Here is an 18,622-nt window from a genome sequence, read left to right on the forward strand (position 1 = left end):
GGAGGAGAGCGGCGGGAGAGGGGAGGGAGGGGCAGTGGAGAGGTGGCGGGGAGGGGAATGTAGGGGGGCGGGTTCCTGGTTCATGGGGGTGCTCCCTGGTTAATGGGGGCTGGTCTGGTTAATGGGGGGGGTCCTGGTTAATGGGGGCTGGTCCTGGTTAATGGGGGCTGGTCCTGGTTAATGGTGGGGTCCTGGTTAATGGGGGAGGGCCCTGGTTGATGGGGGGGGGCGGGCCCTGGTTGATGGGGGGGGCGGGCCCTGGTTGATGGGGGGGGCGGGTCCTGGTTGATGGGGGGGGCGGGTCCTGGTTGATGGGGGGGGGGCGGGTCCTGGTTGATGGGGGGGCTGGTCCTGGTTGATGGGGGCGGGTCCTGGTTGATGGGGGCGGGTCCTGGTTGATGGGGGCGGGTCCTGGTTGATGGGGGCGGGTCCCTGGTTGATGGGGGCGGGTCCCTGGTTGATGGGGGCGGGTCCCTGGTTGATGGGGGCGGGTCCCTGGTTGATGGGGGCGGGTCCCTGGGTGATGGGGGCGGGTCCCTGGGTGATGGGGGCGGGTCCCTGGGTGATGGGGGCGGGTCCCTGGGTGATGGGGGCGGGTCCCTGGGTGATGGGGGCGGGTCCCTGGGTGATGGGGGCGGGTCCCTGGGTGATGGGGGCGGGTCCCTGGTTGATGGGGGCGGGTCCCTGGTTGATGGGGGCGGGTCGCTGGTTGATGGGGGCGGGACCCTGGTTGATGGGGGCGGGTCGCTGGTTGATGGGGGCGGGTCGCTGGTTGATGGGGGGGGTACTGGTTGATGGGGGCGGGTCCCTGGTTGATGGGGGCGGGTCCCTGGTTGATGGGGGCGGGTCCCTGGTTGATGGGGGCGGGTCCCTGGTTGATGGGGGCGGGTCCCTGGTTGATGGGGGCGGGCCGCTGGTTAATGGGGGCGGGCCGCTGGTTAATGGGGGCGGGCCGCTGGTTAATGGGGACGGGCCGCTGGTTAATGGGGGCGGGCCGCTGGTTAATGGGGGGGTCGGGTCCTGGTTAATGGAGGGGTCTCTGGTTAATGGGGGGGGTCCCTGGTTAATGGGGGGGTCGGGTCCTGGTTAATGGGGTTTCCCTGGTTAATGGGGGCAAGTCCTGGTTAATGGGGGCGGGTCCTGGTTAATGGGGGCGGGTACTGGTTAATGGGGGGCGGGTTCTGGTTAATGGGGGGGGGTCAGGTCCTGGTTAATGGGGGGGGTTTCCTGCTTAATGGCGGGGGGGGGGGTGGTGATTATTCTTGTTTTATAAGAAGCATTGTAATTGGTTGCCTGTTTTCCTGCCTTGAGATATATGCTGTAAACTTATTGGTTAGTTGATTCCATGTGACCTGTGGTGGCCATCTTAAATTCAGTTCTCTACAGCTTGGTTGAGACTGGGTGCTTAACATGTACTGCTGGTTTTTTAAGGTTAATAAAGCCTAGCTTTTGAAAGGCAAGCTACTCTTTATTTCAATTTATTAACCTTTTGCTATAATGGAACGATATCTTCGACCGGAACGATTTAATGCTGACCCTAATTCTGCAGGAGTGGATGATCAATGGAAACATTGGTATCGTACATTTAAAAACTTTTTGGGCGTGTTGGATCAGCAATCTCTGAATAAGTTGGATATACTAATCAACTACATTGCTCCGGATGTGTATAAGTATATTTTGGACTGTGAAACTTATGAATTGGCTATTGCTACGTTGGAAATTTTTTTTGTTGAACCCAAAAATGAGGTATTTGCACGTCACCTTTTATCTGCCCGTAGGCAGCAGGCGGGAGAATCCTTGGATGCTTATTTACAAGCACTCCGGCGCCTTGGTGCTAACTGTAATTATAAGGCCGTGTCTGCAGAAGAACATGAGGAAGAGTCGGTACGGGATGCATTTATTAATGGATTACTGTCTAGATCAATTCGTCAGCGGATATTAGAAAATAAGACCTTGGATCTTAAGAGTGCTTTTGAGCAAGCCTCTACATTGGATTTGGCTCAGAGAAGTTCGGATTCTTATGCTCTTTTTGATCGGCCTGCGACCGTGGTTTCGGCAGTTCCGGATGAAAGGGAGTCACGTGGATTTAATAGGAGTGGTTTACCAGATTCCGAAACAGTTTCTACTTCGGCAGCTGTTGCCTCTAGGATTCAGAAGTGTTATTTTTGCGGGAACGCCCGGCACCCCCGTCTGAAGTGCCCTGCCCGGGAGGCTGTGTGTAGTAAATGCGGCAAGGGAGGTCATTATGCACGTGTTTGCAAATCGGTTGCCTCCTCTGCGACCATTCAGCCTTTAGATAGGGCGTTTATTGCATCAGTTTCTGCCGCCTTTTCCCATGGCCTAAACAAAGCTATAGTTATGGCCCAAGTTAATGGGTTAGAAGTGAAGGCCCTTATAGATACGGGCAGTACTGAGAGCTTTATAAGTCTTCAGTTTGTGAGGGAGAAGCGTTTGAAAATTTCGCCTGCTTCCTATCAGGTGTGTATGGCTCAGACGACTCTCACCTCACAAGTAGCTGGTTGTTGCCTTGTGAAATTAATTCTCCTAGGTAATACGTATACTGATATACGCCTATCCGTTCTGCCTAATCTCTGTGCGGACATTTTGATTGGTCATGATGCGCTTCAATTACATGAGTCCCTCAGTCTTTCTTTCGGAGGAACTAAGCCACCTTTGTCTATTTGTGGATTAACTTCTTTATTCATTTCTCCATTATCACTTTTTTCCAATTTGATGCCGGACTGTAAGCCAATTGCTACCAAGTCAAGAAGGTATAGCAGTCAGGATAAAGAATTTATTAATTCTGAAGTTCAACATCTTTTATTGGAAGGAATCATTGAACCTAGTTTTTCGCCCTGGCGGGCACAAGTAGTTGTCACCACTAATGAGAGACATAAGAAGCGAATGGTGATAGACTACTCTCAAACTATTAACAGGTATACTCAATTAGATGCGTACCCCCTGCCTAAGATTGATGAGCTTATCAATAAAGTATCTCAATATAAGGTTTTTAGCACTATTGACCTAAAGAGTGCTTATCATCAGATTCCTATCGCTAAGAGGGACAAACCATATACGGCCTTTGAAGCTGGTAGAAAGCTGTACCAGTTTTGCCGAGTACCATTCGGTGTTATTAACGGTGTCGCCTGTTTTCAACGGGCAATGGATGCTTTTATAAGTGACTAGCTGGGGAGCCCCGCGTTGCGAGGGCAATTTTGGGGCGCTTGGTCTCCCTGCCCCTGTGTGTCCCCCCTCTCCCTGTCATGTCCTCTCCCTCCCTCCCCTCCCCTGTCTCCCTCCCTCCCCTCCCCTGTCTCCCTCCCTCCTTCCCCTCGCCCACCCCCTCCCCTCCCCCACTCCCCTCTGTCCCTCTCTCCGGCCCCTCCCCCTGCCTAGCGCCTGAGGTCCGGAGCTGAGGTCCCCCGCGTATCGTGCGGCTGATGGACGGCCGCTGTGGGCGGGCGGGCGGCGCATGCGCGGTCAGTGCGGGCGGCGCGAGCCCCCCGCGATTTCCCGAGGCTCTCCCCCCCCCCCCCCCCTGCGATTTCCAGAGGCTCTCCCCCCCCCCCCCCCCCCCCGCGATTTCCCGAGGCTCTCTTTCCCCCCCCCCTATTAAATTGTTATTTAATTCCCTTACACATCATTAAAATATTTACCTTAGTTCCCTAACACACACAAAGTGTGGGGGGAAAAATTGTGAAAAATCAAGATGGCGGCCACTCACCTCGGTTCAGAAGGATAAGGCCCGCCCACACACCGATTGGTCGACCGGTCAGGTCACCGAAGCGTAGGATTGGTCAATCGTCGAGTCACTCGACACTCAACTGTAGGAAGGAACCCGCCGTCCGATTGGTGGACCTCGACGTCACACGGTCGCTAATGAGATGCTAATGAGCGGAACGCTGAACGTTTTTGGGATACCGCGGGCGGGATTTTTGTCCGGCCGAAACGTAAATACGCCTATGACCGGTCCGGAATCGCAAGCTTTTTGAGGCGACGCGCGCGTCGGTACGTTCTGTAACTTTCAAACGTATAGAGAACAGACAGACAGACAGACAGACATCGGGACAGACGGAAGAGCCGCTTTATATATATAGATAACTCTCTCTCTGACACCTTCTCATATTTAGATGACATCACGGTGTGTGGCAAATCAAGGGTGGAGCACGATTTTAATCTAGAAAGATTCCTTCAAGTTGCGGAAAAAGTTGGCTTAACTTTCACGAAAGAGAAGTGTATCTTTTCGACCACCGAGGTAAATTTACTGGGGTATGTTATCTCGGGAAACAAGATTAAACCAGATCCAGAACGGCTGCGACCACTGATTGATTTACCTTGCCCTACTAATTCTAAGGCCTTGCAACGAGTTGTTGGACTGTTTTCTTATTATTCTAATTGGATTGCAAACTTCTCGCAGAAGATCCGGCCCCTTATTCGGGTTACGACATATCCTCTATCATGGGAGGCCAGGATGTGTTTTGATAATCTTAAAAAGGATATCCTTGGAGCAGTTGTGCATTCTATTGATGAGCAGGTTCCCTTTGTGATTGAGACAGATGCTTCCGATTTTGCAATTGGGGCTACCCTGAACCAAAATGGAAGACGACCTGTGGCCTTTTTCTCACGTACTCTGAGCAATAGTGAGCAGAGACATTCATCAATAGAGAAAGAGGCGTACGCAATAGTAGAAGCACTGCGTAAATGGAGACATTATTTATCTGGGCGACATTTTACGTTAGTAACTGACCAAAAATCTGTGTCCTTCATGTTTGATGTCAAACATTTCGGAAAGATTAAGAATGATAAAATAATGAGGTGGAGGATCGAGTTGGCATGCTATCATTTCGATATAGTCTATCGTCCGGGGAAGGATAATGTTGCCGCTGATGCGCTGTCGAGGGCTTATTGTTCTGTGCTTCACGGAGATACGCTTATTAATCTTCATAATGCTTTGTGCCATCCTGGTGTTACGAGGATACACTTCGTACGCAGTAAGAATTTGCCCTTTTCAGTTGAAGACGTCAAGCGGATGACTTCGTCATGCTCTGTCTGCGCCCGGTGTAAACCGAATTTCTTTAAGCCTCAACGAGCTCATCTTATAAAGGCTACTTCTCCCTTTGAACGCCTGAGCGTTGATTTTAAGGGGCCTCTTCCTTCAACGACTCAGAATCGATATATATTTACTGTTGTGGATGAGTTTTCAAGGTTCCCTTTTGCTTTTTCTTGTGCAGATGTATCAGCTGCTACAGTTATTAAATGTCTGACTCAACTTTTTGTTATCTTTGGGATGCCTGCGTATATCCATTCGGATCAGGGAAGTTCTTTTATGTCTTCCCAGTTGAAGGAATACCTCCAGAGTCGGGGAATTTCTACTAGCAGAACTACCCCGTATAATCCCCAGGGTAATGGACAGTGCGAACGATACAATGGGGTGATCTGGAAGGCAGTTATGTTGGCTTTGACATCCCGGAACCTTAAGAATACACAGTGGGAAATGGTACTGCCTGATGCCCTGCATTCCATTAGATCATTGCTTTCAACGGCTACTAATGTGACCCCCCATGAAAGGCTCTTCAACTATCCGCGGAGATCCTCTACGGGATATTCGGTACCTTCATGGCTTACTATGCAGGGACCTGTGCTGCTCCGACGCCATGTTAGACTGTCAAAGTATGATCCTTTAGTGGAGGAGGTGGAGCTATTGGAGGCAAATTCCCAATATGCTCATATTCGATTCCAAGATGGGAAAGAAAGTACGGCTTCAGTTAAAGACTTAGCTCCTTGTGGTGGCCAGCCCCCTCCTGAGGACATTAACAATAGCCATAATTCAGATAATGTTGATGTCGTCACAGATACTACGAACATTTCCAATCCTATTGCAGACACTTACAATTCTCTCAGTCTGCCCCCGATGGATGTTCATGACCCTCCCAGTCTACCTTCCAATGGGACTTCCAATCCGGAAACCGTTGATAATCGGGATATTGATATCCTCCCTGCAGAAGATATTTCTGTGTCTCCTGGTGTGGGAGGGCAAGGAACTCCACCAAGGCTAAGAAGGTCGACACGAACAAGATATCCGGTCGACCGATTAAAAATGGACTTTTAAAATAATTAATAATTTAATAGTAAAATTTTAAAATTGTTGAAGGCATTATACATGTATTGCTCTAGTCATAAATAACTAATTGTAAACTGTAAAGGCTACCTAGGTTGAAGTATATTTTAAAAGGAGGGGTGAATGTGGTGATTATTCTTGTTTTATAAGAAGCATTGTAATTGGTTGCCTGTTTTCCTGCCCTGAGATATATGCTGTAAACTTATTGGTTAGTTGATTCCATGTGACCTGTGGTGGCCATCTTAAATTCAGTTCTCTACAGCTTGGTTGAGACTGGGTGCTTAACATGTACTGCTGGTTTTTTAAGGTTAATAAAGCCTGGCTTTTGAAAGGCAAGCTACTCTTTATTTCAGGGGGTTCCCTGGTTAATGGGGGGGTCGGGACCTGGTTAATGGGGGCAGGTCCTGGTTGATGGGGGTCGGGTCCTGGTTGATGGGGGTCGGGTCCTGGTTGATGGGGGCGGGTCCTGGTTGATGGGGGCGGGTCCTGGTTGATGGGGGCGGGTCCTGGTTGATGGGGGCGGGTCCTGGTTGATGGGGGCGGGTCCTGGTTGATGGGGGTGGGTCCTGGTTGATGGGGGCGGGTCCTGGTTGATGGGGGGCGGGTCCCTGGTTGATGGGGGGCGGGTCCCTGGTTGATGGGGGGCGGGTCCCTGGTTGATGGGGGGCGGGTCCCCGGTTGATGGGGGGGGCGGGTCCCCGGTTGATGGGGGGGGCGGGTTCCCGGTTAATGGGGGGGGGGTTCCCTGGTTAATGGGGGGGGGGGTTCCCTGGTTAATGGGGGGGGGTTCCCTGGTTAATGGGGGGGTCGGGACCTGGTTAATGGGGGGGGCGGGCCGCGGTTAATGGGGGGGTCCCCTGGTTAATGGGGGTCGGGTCCTGGTTAATGGGGGGCGTCAGGTCCTGGTTAATGGGGGGCGTCAGGTCCTGGTTAATGGGGGGTTTCCTGGTTAATGGCGGGGGGGGTGTTCCCTGGTTAATGGGGGGGGAACCTGGTTAATGGGGGCGGGTCCCTGGTTAATGGGGGGGGGGCGGGTCCCTGGTTAATGGGGGGGCGGGTCCTTGGTTAATGGGGGGGTCCCTGGTTAATGGGGGGGTCCCTGGTTAATGGGGGTGGGTCCCGGTTAATGGGGGGGGCAGGTCCTGGTTGATGGGGGGAGGTCCTGGTTGATGGGGGTGGGTCCTGGTTGATGGGGGTCGGGTCCTGGTTAATGGGGGCAGGTCCTGGTTGATGGGGGGAGGTCCTGGTTGATGGGGGCGGGTCCTGGTTGATGGGGGCGGGTCCCTGGTTGATGGGGGCGGGTCCCTGGTTGATGGGGGCGGGTCCCTGGTTGATGGGGGCGGGTCCCCGATTGATGGGGGGGCGGGTCCCCTGGTTAATGGGGGGGGGGGCGGGTTCCCTGGTTAATGGGGGGGGGGGGTTCCCTGGTTAATGGGGGGGGGGGTTCCCTGGTTAATGGGGGGGTCGGGACCTGGTTAATGGGGGGGGCGGGCCGCGGTTAATGGGGGGGTCCCCTGGTTAATGGGGGTCGGGTCCTGGTTAATGGGGGGCGTCAGGTCCTGGTTAATGGGGGGCGTCAGGTCCTGGTTAATGGGGGGTTTCCTGGTTAATGGCGGGGGGGGTGTTCCCTGGTTAATGGGGGGGGAACCTGGTTAATGGGGGCGGGTCCCTGGTTAATGGGGGGGGGGCGGGTCCCTGGTTAATGGGGGGGGCGGGTCCTTGGTTAATGGGGGGGTCCCTGGTTAATGGGGGGGTCCCTGGTTAATGGGGGTGGGTCCCGGTTAATGGGGGGGGCAGGTCCTGGTTGATGGGGGGCGGGTCGCTGGTTGATGGGGGGCGGGTCGCTGGTTGATGGGGGGGCGGGTCGCTGGTTGATGGGGGGGCGGGTCGCTGGTTAAGTGGGGGCTGGTCGGCGGTTAATGGGGCTGGTCGGCCCTGGTTAATGGGGGTGGGCCCCTGGTTAATGGGGGCGGGCCCCTGGTTAATGGGGGGGTCGAGTCCTGGTTAATGGGGGTGGGCCCCTGGTTAATGGGGGCGGGCCCCTGGTTAATGGGGGGGTCGAGTCCTGGTTAATGGGGTGGTCCCCTGGTTAATGGGGGTCGGGTCCTGGTTAATGGGGGGTCCCTGGTTAATGGGGGCGGGTCCTGGTTAATGGGGGCGTCCTGGTTAATGGGGGGGTTGGGTCCTGGTTAATTGGGGGGGGGGCGGGTCCCTGGCTGATGGGGGCGGGTCCCTGGCTGATGGCAGTTCTCCCAATGATTCCAGGTGGATCTGCCGATGAGCCTGAGCATGGTGTCGGTGCAGTGCGGCTCCGATGGGACCTTCTTCATGACTCAGAGCGGCAAGGTGCTGGCGTGTGGAAACAACGAGTACAACAAGCTGGGCCTCAACCACTACATGCGAGGCCTCCGCAACCATCAGATCAAAGTGAGTCCTGTGTGCAGCCAGTCTATTATACCACTGCTTAGAACATTAGGGGCTGATCTAACTGAGGGGTTTAAGATGATTGAACGAGTTGACAGAGAGAAACGATTTCCTCTGGTGGGGAGAGTCCAGAACAAGGGAGCAGAACCTTAAAATTAGAGCCAGGCTGTTTAAGGGTGATGTCAGGAAGCACTTCTTCACACAAAGGGTAGTGGAAATCTGGAACTCTCCCACAAAAAGCTGTTGAGGCGAAGATCGCAAGGTTTTTGTTAGGCAAGGGTATCAAGGGATATGGGTAAATGGAGTTAAGATGCAGCTCAGCCATAATCTAATAGAATGGCGGGACAGGCTTGAGGGGCTGAATGTTCCAATATAGGATGCTGAAACTAGGCCCAAGGAAGGAGACACTGGCTTCAGGAGAAAGGGGAGGGAAATGAGTTACGTTAACACAGTGGGACACTGTGTGCCTCCCACAGACAGCTCTCCACCTTGGGAGGAGGGGGAGGGGGGGGCTGTGTCCGTACTGGGGGAGGGGGAGAGGGAGGGGGGGCTGTGTCTGTACTGGGGGAGGGGGGGAGGGGCTGTGTCTGCACTGGGGGAGGGGCTGTGTCTGCACAGGGTGAGGGGGGAGGGGCTGTGTCGGTACCGGGGGAGGGGGGGTGTCTGTACCGGGGGAGGAGGGGCTGTGTCTGTACCGGGGGAGGGGCTGTGTCTCTACAGGGGGGGGGAGGGGCTGTGTCTGCACTGGGGGAGGGGGGGAGGGGCTGTGTCTGCACAGGGGGAGGGGGGAGGGGCTGTGTCGGTACTGGGGAGGGGGAGGAGGGGCTGTGTCTGTACCGGGGGAGGGGCTGTGTCTGTACGGGGGGAGGGGGAGGGGCTGTGTCTGTATGGGGGAGGGGGAGGAGGGGCTGTGTCTGTACTGGGGAGGAGGAGGGGGGAGGGGCTGTGTCTGTACCAGGGGAGGGGGAGGGGCTGTGTCTGTACCGGGGGAGGAGGGGCTGTGTCTGTACAGGGGGGGGGAGGGGCTGTGTCTGTACTGGGGAGGGGGAGGAGGGGCTGTGTCTGTACCGGGGGAGGGGCTGTGTCTGTACGGGGGGAGGGGGAGGGGCTGTGTCTGTACGGGGGAGGGGGAGGGGGGCTGTGTCTGTACTGGGGAGGAGGAGGGGGGAGCGGCTGTGTCTGTACCAGGGGAGGGGGAGGGGCTGTGTCTGTACTGGGGAGGAGGAGGGGGGAGGGGCTGTGTCTGTACCGGGGGAGCGGCTGTGTCTGTACCAGGGGAGGGGGAGGGGCTGTGTCTGTACCAGGGGAGGGGGAGGGGCTGTGTCTGTACCGGGGGAGGGGGAGGGGGGCTGTGTCTGTACCGGGGGAGGGGGGCTGTGTCTGTACCGGGGGAGGGGGGCTGTGTCTGTACCGGGGGAGGGGGGCTGTGTCTGTACCGGGGGAGGGGGAGGGGGGCTGTGTCTGTACCGGGGGAGGGGGAGGGGGGCTGTGTCTGTACCGGGGGAGGGGGGCTGTGTCTGTACCGGGGGAGGGGGGCTGTGTCTGTACCGGGGGAGGGGGAGGGGGGCTGTGTCTGTACCGGGGGAGGGGGGCTGTGTCTGTACCGGGGGAGGGGGCTGTGTCTGTACCGGGGGAGGGGGGCTGTGTCTGTACCGGGGGAGGGGGGCTGTGTCTGTACTGGGGAGGGGGAGGAGGGGCTGTGTCTGTACCGGGGGAGGGGCTGTGTCTGTACGGGGGGAGGGGGAGGGGCTGTGTCTGTACGGGGGAGGGGGAGGAGGGGCTGTGTCTGTACTGGGGAGGAGGAGGGGGGAGGGGCTGTGTCTGTACCGGGGGAGCGGCTGTGTCTGTACCAGGGGAGGGGGAGGGGCTGTGTCTGTACCGGGGGAGGGGGAGGGGGGCTGTGTCTGTACCGGGGGAGGGGGAGGGGGGCTGTGTCTGTACCGGGGGAGGGGGGGGGTGTCTGTACCGGGGGAGGGGGGCTGTGTCTGTACCGGGGGAGGGGGGCTGTGTCTGTACCGGGGGAGGGGGGCTGTGTCTGTACCGGGGGAGGAGGGCGGGGGGCTGTGTCTGTACCGGGGGAGGGGGGCTGTGTCTGTACCGGGGGAGGGGGAGGGGGGCTGTGTCTGTACCGGGGGAGGGGGGCGGGGGGCTGTGTCTGTACCGGGGGAGGGGGAGGGGGGCTGTGTCTGTACCGGGGGAGGGGGAGGGGGGCTGTGTCTGTACCGGGGGAGGGGGGCGGGGGGCTGTGTCTGTACCGGGGGAGGGGGGCTGTGTCTGTACCGGGGGAGGGGGAGGGGGGCTGTGTCTGTACCGGGGGAGGTGGAGGGGGGCAGTGTCTGTACCGGGGGAGGGGGAGGGGAGGGGCTGTGTCTGTACCGGGGGAGGGGGGCTGTGTCTGTACCGGGGGAGGGGGGCTGTGTCTGTACCGGGGGAGGGGGAGGGGGGCTGTGTCTGTACCGGGGGAGGGGGGCTGTGTCTGTACCGGGGGAGGGGGAGGGGGGCTGTGTCTGTACCGGGGGAGGGGGAGGGGGGCTGTGTCTGTACCGGGGGAGGGGGAGGGGGGCTGTGTCTGTACCGGGGGAGGGGGAGGGGGGCTGTGTCTGTACCGGGGGAGGTGGAGGGGGGCAGTGTCTGTACCGGGGGAGGGGAGGGGCTGTGTCTGTACCGGGGGAGGGGGGCTGTGTCTGTACCGGGGGAGGGGGAAGGGGGCTGTGTCTGTACTGGGGGAGTGGGGAGGGGGCTGTGTCTGTACTGGGGGAGTGGGGAGGGGGCTGTGTCTGTACTGGGGGAGTGGGGAGGGGCTGTGTCTGTACTGGGGAGGAGGGGTTGTGTCTGTACTGGGGGAGTGGGGAGGGGCTGTGTCTGTACCAGGGGAGGGGCTGTGTGTACTGGGGAGGGGGGGAGGAGGGGCTGTGTCTGTACTGGGGGAGGGGGGAGGGGCTGTGTCTACTGGGGAGAGGGAGGGGGGAGGGGCTGTGTCTACTGGGGAGAGGGAGGGGGAGGGGCTGTGTCTGTACTGGGGAGGGGGGAGGGGCTGTGTCTACTGGGGGAGAGAGAGGGGGGAGGGGCTGTGTCTGTACTGGGGAGGGGGAGGGGCTGTGTCTACTGGGGGAGAGGGAGGGGGGAGGGGCTGTGTCTACTGGGGGAGGGGCTGTGTCTACTGGGGGAGAGAGGGGGGAGGGGCTGTGTCTGTACTGGGGGAGAGGGAGGGGGAGGGGCTGTGTCTGTACTGGGGAGGGGCTGTGTACTGGGGGAGAGGGAGGGGGAGGGGCTGTGTCTGTACTGGGGAGGGGGCTGTGTCTGTACTGGGGGAGGGGGGAGGGGCTGTGTCTGTACTGGGGGAGGGGCTGTGTCTGTACTGGGGGAGGGGGGGAGGGGCTGTGTCTGTACCCGGGGAGCAGTGAGTTGAGACACTATCTGTAGATAAACACACCTTCCTCTCTCCACAGGCTGATCAGGAAGTTCCCTACATGACCTCACTGACCCTGTCCAAACAACTGGCCATTTACAAAATCAAAACTGTTTCCGCCGGCAAGACTCACACAGCAGCGATTGACGGTAAGTGACGGTGTGGAACTGAAGGAGCTGGGGAGCTTCTGTGGAATTTATCCTTAACTCCACACTGCCATTTCTACACATGGGCGGGGGGAGTACATGCCCAGGCCCAGAACATGTGCCAGTCTCTGACTAGTGAGCTGCACCCAGGACCCGGCCTGTGCTGCTCTTTGTGACATCTGCGGTTGTGCATGGGTTGGATATTGTCCCCGTGTATCTGCGATTGGGTAAGGGTTGGATATTGTCCCCGTGTATCTGCAATTGGGTGAGGGTTGGATATTGTGCCCGTGTATCTGAGGTTGGTAAGGGCTGGATATTGTCCCCGTGTATCTGAGGTTGGTAAGGGTTGGATATTGTCCCCGTGTATCTGAGGTTGGTAAGGGTTGGATATTGTCCCCGTGTATCTGAGGTTGGGTAATGGTTGGATATTGTCCCCGTGTATCTGCGGTTGGGTAAGGGTTGGATATTGTGCCCGTGTATCTGCGGTTGGGTAAGGGTTGGATATTGTGTCCGTGTATCTGCGGTTGGGTAAGGGTTGGATATTGTCCCCGTGTATCTGCGGTTGGGTAAGGGTTGGATATTGTGCCCGTGTATCTGCGGTTGGGTAAGGGTTGGATATTTTCCCTGTGTATCTGAGGTTGGTAAGGTTTGGATATTGTCTCCGTGTATCTGCGATTGGGTGAGGGTTGGATATTGTCCCCGTGTATCTGCGATTGGGTGAGGGTTGGATATTGTCCCCGTGTATCTGCGATTGGGTAAGGGTTGGATATTGTCCCCGTGTATCTGCGATTGGGTAAGGGTTGGATATTGTCCCCGTGTATCTGCGATTGGGTAAGGGTTGGATATTGTCCCCGTGTATCTGCGGTTGGGTAAGGGTTGGGTATTGTGCCTGTGTATCTGCGATTGGGTGAGGGTTGGATATTGTGCCCGTGTATCTGCGATTGGGTGAGGGTTGGATATTGTCCCCATGTATCTGTGATTGGGTGACGGTTGGATATTGTCCCTGTGTATCTGAGGTTGGTAAGGGTTGGATATTGTGCCCGTGTATCTGAGGTTGGGTGAGGGTTGGATATTGTGCCCGTGTATCTGCGATTGGGTGAGGGTTGGATTTTGTCCCTGTGTATCTGAGGTTGGTAAGGGTTGGATATTGTGCCCGTGTATCTGAGGTTGGTAAGGGTTGGATATTGTGCCCATGTATCTATGGTTGGGTAATGGTTGGATATTGTCCCCGTGTATCTGAGGTTGGGTAAGGGTTGGATATTGTCCCCGTGTATCTGAGGTTGGGTAAGGGTTGGATATTGTCCCCGTGTATCTGAGGTTGGGTGAGGGTTGGATTTTGTCCCCGTGTATCTGCGATTGGGTAAGGGTTGGATATTGTCCCCATGTATCTGCGATTGGGTAATGGTTGGATATTGTCCCCGTGTATCTGCGATTGGGTAAGGGTTGGATATTGTCCCCGTGTATCTGCGATTGGGTAAGGGTTGGATATTGTCCCCGTGTATCTGCGATTGGGTAAGGGTTGGATATTGTGCCTTTGCCAGTGTGATTCTAACCTGTTTTTGTTCTCAGAGCGAGGCCGCCTGCTGACGTTTGGCAGCAACAAGTATGGGCAGCTTGGAGTCGGAGACTACAAGAAGCGAGATGGTATCAACGTGCTGGTTGGGGCACTTGGAGGGAAGCAAGTGACTAGAGTGTCATGTGGAGATGGATTCACCATCGCGTCCACTGATGGTACATGACAGCGAATGTGGCACATCGGGCGGGAGAGATCTGCTGGTCTGAATAAATACACAGTTTGAAAATTTAAGTATCCCAGTCTGGTTCTGTGGGAGCTCGAGTGTTGGAGCAATGGACTGCCATTGAGCAGAGCTGGTAGCTTGAGTGTTGGACCATTGGGCTGCCATTTGAAGCTGATATTTAACATGGTCTCCACTACATTTGACCCAGGTGTTGTTCCTTGATGAGTTCCACTCGTTGTCAAGTGGGTTGTCGATGGGACGACGTGTGTTTGTGTTGAATGATTAAACCTTTCCATTGTACTCTACGCTGATCTGTGATACTGTTGATCTTGAACTCGCTGGTATTGGTGGTCCCATTCAGAAGGGTCTTTTTGCCATGGTTTAGGCTCATGATAACACCTCTGTCCTTTGTCTTTGCCAGATAACCAGATCTTTGCCTGGGGTAATGGTGGGAACGGCCGCCTTGGAATGATGGCCACAGAGAGAGGTTTTGGTTCTGAAATCTGCACCTCTTGGCCTCGGCCGATTTTCGGCTCCCTTCACAATGTCTCAGACTTGTCCTGCCAGGGCTGGCACACCATTCTCATCGCTGGTGAGTATACTGCAACGCTCCCTGTGGCCCTGTTCAACTAGGGAAGTGTTGGAATTCTCCAAGCCACTCGAGGCAGAAGCTTCGTACCGAAACAACACATCAGGAATGAAGCCTCCCCCAAGATCACCAAACAGGAGGGAGGCTCTCAGTACTGCCCCTCCGACAGTGCAACGCTCCCTCAGTACTGCCCCTCCGACAGTGCAACGCTCCCTCGGTACTGCTCCTCCGACCGTGCAACGCTCCCTCGGTACTGCTCCTCTGACAGTGCAGCGCTCCCTCAGTACTGCTCCTCTGACAGTGCAGCGCTCCCTCAGTACTGCCCCTCCGACAGTGCAGCGCTCCCTCAGTACTGTCCCTCCGACAGTGCAGCGCTCCCTCAGTACTGCCCCTCCGACAGTGCAGCGCTCCCTCAGTACTGTCCCTCCGACAGTGCAGCGCTCCCTCAGTACTGCCCCTCCAACAGTGCGGCGCTCCCTCAATACTGCCCCTCCGACAGTGCGGCGCTCCCTCAGTACTGCCCCTCCGACAGTGCGGCGCTCCCTCAGTACTGTCCCTCCGACAGTGCGGTGCTCACTCAGTACTGCCCCTCCGACAGTGCAGCGCTCCCTCAGTACTGCCCCTCCGACAGTGCAGCGCTCTCTCAGTACTGCCCCTCCGACAGTGCAGCGCTCCCTCAGTACTGCCCCTCCGACAGTGCAGCGCTCCCTCAGTACTGTCCCTCCGACAGTGCAGCGCTCTCTCAGTACTGCCCCTCCGACAGTGCAGCGCTCCCTCAGTACTGCCCCTCCAACAGTGCGGCGCTCCCTCAGTACTGCCCCTCCGACAGTGCGGCGCTCCCTCAGTACTGCCCCTCCGACAGTGCGGCGCTCCCTCAGTACTGTCCCTCCGACAGTGCGGCGCTCACTCAGTACTGCCCCTCCGACAGTGCAGCGCTCCCTCAGTACTGCCCCTCCGACAGTGCAGCGCTCTCTCAGTACTGCCCCTCCGACAGTGCAGCGCTCCCTCAGTACTGCCCCTCCGACAGTGCAGCGCTCCCTCAGTACTGCCCCTCCGACAGTGCAGCGCTCCCTCAGTACTGCCCCTCCAGCAGTGCAGCGCTCCCTCAGTACCGCCCCTCCGACAGTGCGGCGCTCCCTCAGTACTGCCTGGATTTTGTGCTCCAGTCTCTGGAGTGGGAGCTGCACCCTTGCCCTCCTGACTCGGAGGCGCGAGTGCTACCCGCTGAGTCACAACTGACACTGTGTCAGTTGTATGAGCTCCCGGAGTGTGGAGGGTTTGTATCGAAGAGATCTCTGTTTTGCAGTGTAAACTGATCTTCCTTGATTGGCGGAGGCCAGTGTGGGACTGCCCACTGTTCTCGAGTCTATTCACCATGACTCCAGTCGGCCTCCCAGTGCTAGGTGGCAGTGACCTGTTAAAGAGCCATGCTTTGTCAAGCGCGTAGAATGACATATTCCAAGTTCTTTTCTGTGCAATCTCCAGAAACAAACACTGTGCCCTTATTATTCCAGAAATTGTGTATGCGTCGAAAACCATTCGATCGAACAGCAGTGGGCTGTCTATTGAAACTGGTGAGTGTGACTGACGTGGATCGTGGCTGCACACATAAGTGTGTGTTGGTGTAACTGCGCAACAATGTATATACATAATGTGTGTGGAACTTTATTTGTAATGTATTTGTTTAAAAGGATGTATGCGAGCTACAGTGTCAGGCTTTGTGCTTGTAACATTGTGTGTGACATGGAGTGTGTGTGTCAGTGTGTATCTCTCCCTGTGTCTCTCTCCCTGTGTCTCTGTGTCGAATTGCGTTTGTCACGGTGCGCGTTTCACGGCGGGTCACGGTGCGCGTTTCTTGATTTTTCGCTGTGCAAATGTCGTGCGTGTATGGTGGCGCGTATCTGTGTCGCAGTGTGCATGTAACGGTAGGAGAGAGGCTCAGGTCAACCTGGGACACCACTTACAGGTAGACTAAAGAGAAGGGGAGACTGAGGGAGGGGAGGAGTCTCAGTTTGAGGGGAAATGAGGGAAGGGAGGAGTCCCACAGTTTGAGGGGAGATGAGGGAGGGGAGGAGTCCCACAGTTGAGGGGAGATGAGGGAGGGGAGGAGTCTCAGTTTGAGGGGAGACTGAGGGGAGATGAGGGAGGGGAGGAGTCCCACAGTTTGAGGGGAGACTGAGGGAGGGGAGGAGTCTCAGTTTGAGGGGCGACTGAGGGAGGGGAGGAGCCTCTCAGTTTGAGGGGAGATGAGGGAGGGGAGGAGTCCCACAGTTGAGGGGAGATGAGGGAGGGGAGGAGTCCCACAGTTTGAGGGGAGACTGAGGGAGGGGAGGAGTCCCACAGTTTGAGGGGAGACTGAGGGAGGGGAGGAGTCTCAGTTTGAGGGGAGATGAGGGAGGGGAGGAGTCCCACAGTTTGAGGGGAGACTGAGGAAGGGGAGGAGTCTCAGTTTGAGGGGAGATGAGGGAGGGGAGGAGTCCCACAGTTTGAGGGGAGACTGAGGGAGGGGAGGAGTCCCACAGTTTCAGGGGAGACGAGGGAGGGGAGGAGTCCCACAGTTGAGGGTAGATGAGGGAGGGGAGGAGTCCCACAGTTTCAGGGGAGATGAGGGAGGGGAGGAGTCCCACAGTTTCAGGGGAGATGAGGGAGGGGAGGAGTCCCACAGTTTGAGGGGAGACTGAGGAAGGGGAGGAGTCTCAGTTTGAGGGGAGATGAGGGAGGGGAGGAGTCCCACAGTTTGAGGGGAGACTGAGGGAGGGGAGGAGTCCCACAGTTTGAGGGGAGATGAGGGAGGGGAGGGGAGGAGTCCCAGTTTGGAAGCTCTGGTAAAGAACGAGTTAGTGAGAGAGACGGAGCCCTGAGTCTCAGAAGAGTGTGTAGTGCAGCGTATTTTATATTGATGTCGTGTATCTGCTTCAGTGTGTCTGCTGTCCTCTCTCCACCACACTAGCTGTTGTGTCTGACCCTCTTGATGTCTATCCAGTTCCACAGGGGTCGACGGTAGAGGAAGATCTCAGAAATGAGCAGGATGAGGATGGACAGAACGGGATGAAAAGAACAGCGGAGGATAAGCGAGGAATCGGAATCTTGAACCCGCTCAAGTCTTCCAGTAATTTGTCGGACAGCTCTTGTCCGGAGTGGCTGCTACAGGTAATCGCTGACTGTGGGAGAGGCTTCAAGCACCTGGGCAGAGCCTTAAACTCGGGAGAAGGGAGTTCAGAGGGAGGTTCCAGGTTAAATCCCAGCTCCGTGGTGAGACAGTTGTCTTTAGCTCAGCAGCAGGAGAGGCACCAGAGTTGCCTGGGGTTAGACGGTGAAAGTAAGCCAGTGCTGCTGCTGCTGGTCACCATTCACTGAGCCCTGCGGTTATAGTGCGGCTGTAGGGCGATGCACCCCAGGTTGAATATCCTCCCACACTGGGCTCACACCGAAGGAATGGGCACTTCGGTGAGGCGGTGAATGGTGTTCCCGATAACATAGCAGGAGTCTGATGAGAAGAAAGTAGGAAAGGTGTTCGTGTTTACAGCTTGACGGTGGGCCTATCACACTCTGTTACTCCTCAACTCATCGACCTGTAGCTGTGGTGATGTGGGGACAGTATTCGTCTGGCTCTGCTCTCTCTCAACTGATTTGCTGGTTGAAGTTTGCAGGTGTGGCCTTGTCCGGGTGTGTGTGACGAGGGGGGGGCGGAGGTGTGGGGGGGGCTGGCGCGGAGGGGGGTGGGGCGGTGGGGATGGCGCGGTGAGGATGGCGCAGGGTGGGTGGGGCGGGGGGTTTGGCGCAGAGGGGGGTGGCGTGGAGGGGGGTGGCGCGGCGCGGGGGGTTGGCGTGGTGGAGATGGCGCGGTGAGGATGGCGCAGGGTGGGTGGGGCGGGGGGAATGGCGCGGAGGGGGGTGGCGCGGCATGATGGCGCGGTGGGGCAGTGTGGGCCCTGATCTCTCTAGCCATGTTTAATGCCTGAGGCCTGTTGGTTTTCCAGGAGCTGGAGAATGCCGAGTTTATCCCGATGCCGGAAAGTCCCGGCGACTTGGCCAAGCTGTCGACCTCATCCAGTCGGGAAACACTTCCGTATGAGAAGCTTAAAGAAATGAAAACGGCGGTGAACCTGCAGGTGGAATTGGAGGAAGAGAAGCAGCCCGCGGTAAGGAACCGTGCAGTTGCCCCAGTGCCCGCAGCTCACTCTGTGCAGGAGGATT

At 56.9% G+C, this 18,622-nt stretch overlaps 1 protein-coding gene across 1 annotated transcript in view; it reads left to right on the forward strand.

Annotated features, from left to right (window-relative positions):
* The window catches only part of LOC147108986 (serine/threonine-protein kinase Nek9-like), a 92,679-nt gene that overhangs the window by 56,064 nt on the left and 17,993 nt on the right, over nucleotides 1-18,622 (forward strand). Inside the window, exons 8-14 of the mRNA XM_086004160.1 lie at nucleotides 8,384-8,545; nucleotides 11,992-12,100; nucleotides 13,667-13,828; nucleotides 14,258-14,428; nucleotides 15,940-15,999; nucleotides 17,409-17,575; nucleotides 18,406-18,567. Coding sequence (XP_085860286.1) covers nucleotides 8,384-8,545; nucleotides 11,992-12,100; nucleotides 13,667-13,828; nucleotides 14,258-14,428; nucleotides 15,940-15,999; nucleotides 17,409-17,575; nucleotides 18,406-18,567 — 993 coding nt within the window. The remainder of the gene's footprint in view (nucleotides 1-8,383; nucleotides 8,546-11,991; nucleotides 12,101-13,666; nucleotides 13,829-14,257; nucleotides 14,429-15,939; nucleotides 16,000-17,408; nucleotides 17,576-18,405; nucleotides 18,568-18,622) is intronic.

This window comes from Somniosus microcephalus, chromosome 12 (genome assembly GCF_052327205.1).
Source record: "Somniosus microcephalus isolate GS21.2 chromosome 12, FLI_Smic_1.0, whole genome shotgun sequence".
Classification (NCBI taxonomy): Eukaryota; Metazoa; Chordata; class Chondrichthyes; order Squaliformes; family Somniosidae; genus Somniosus; species Somniosus microcephalus.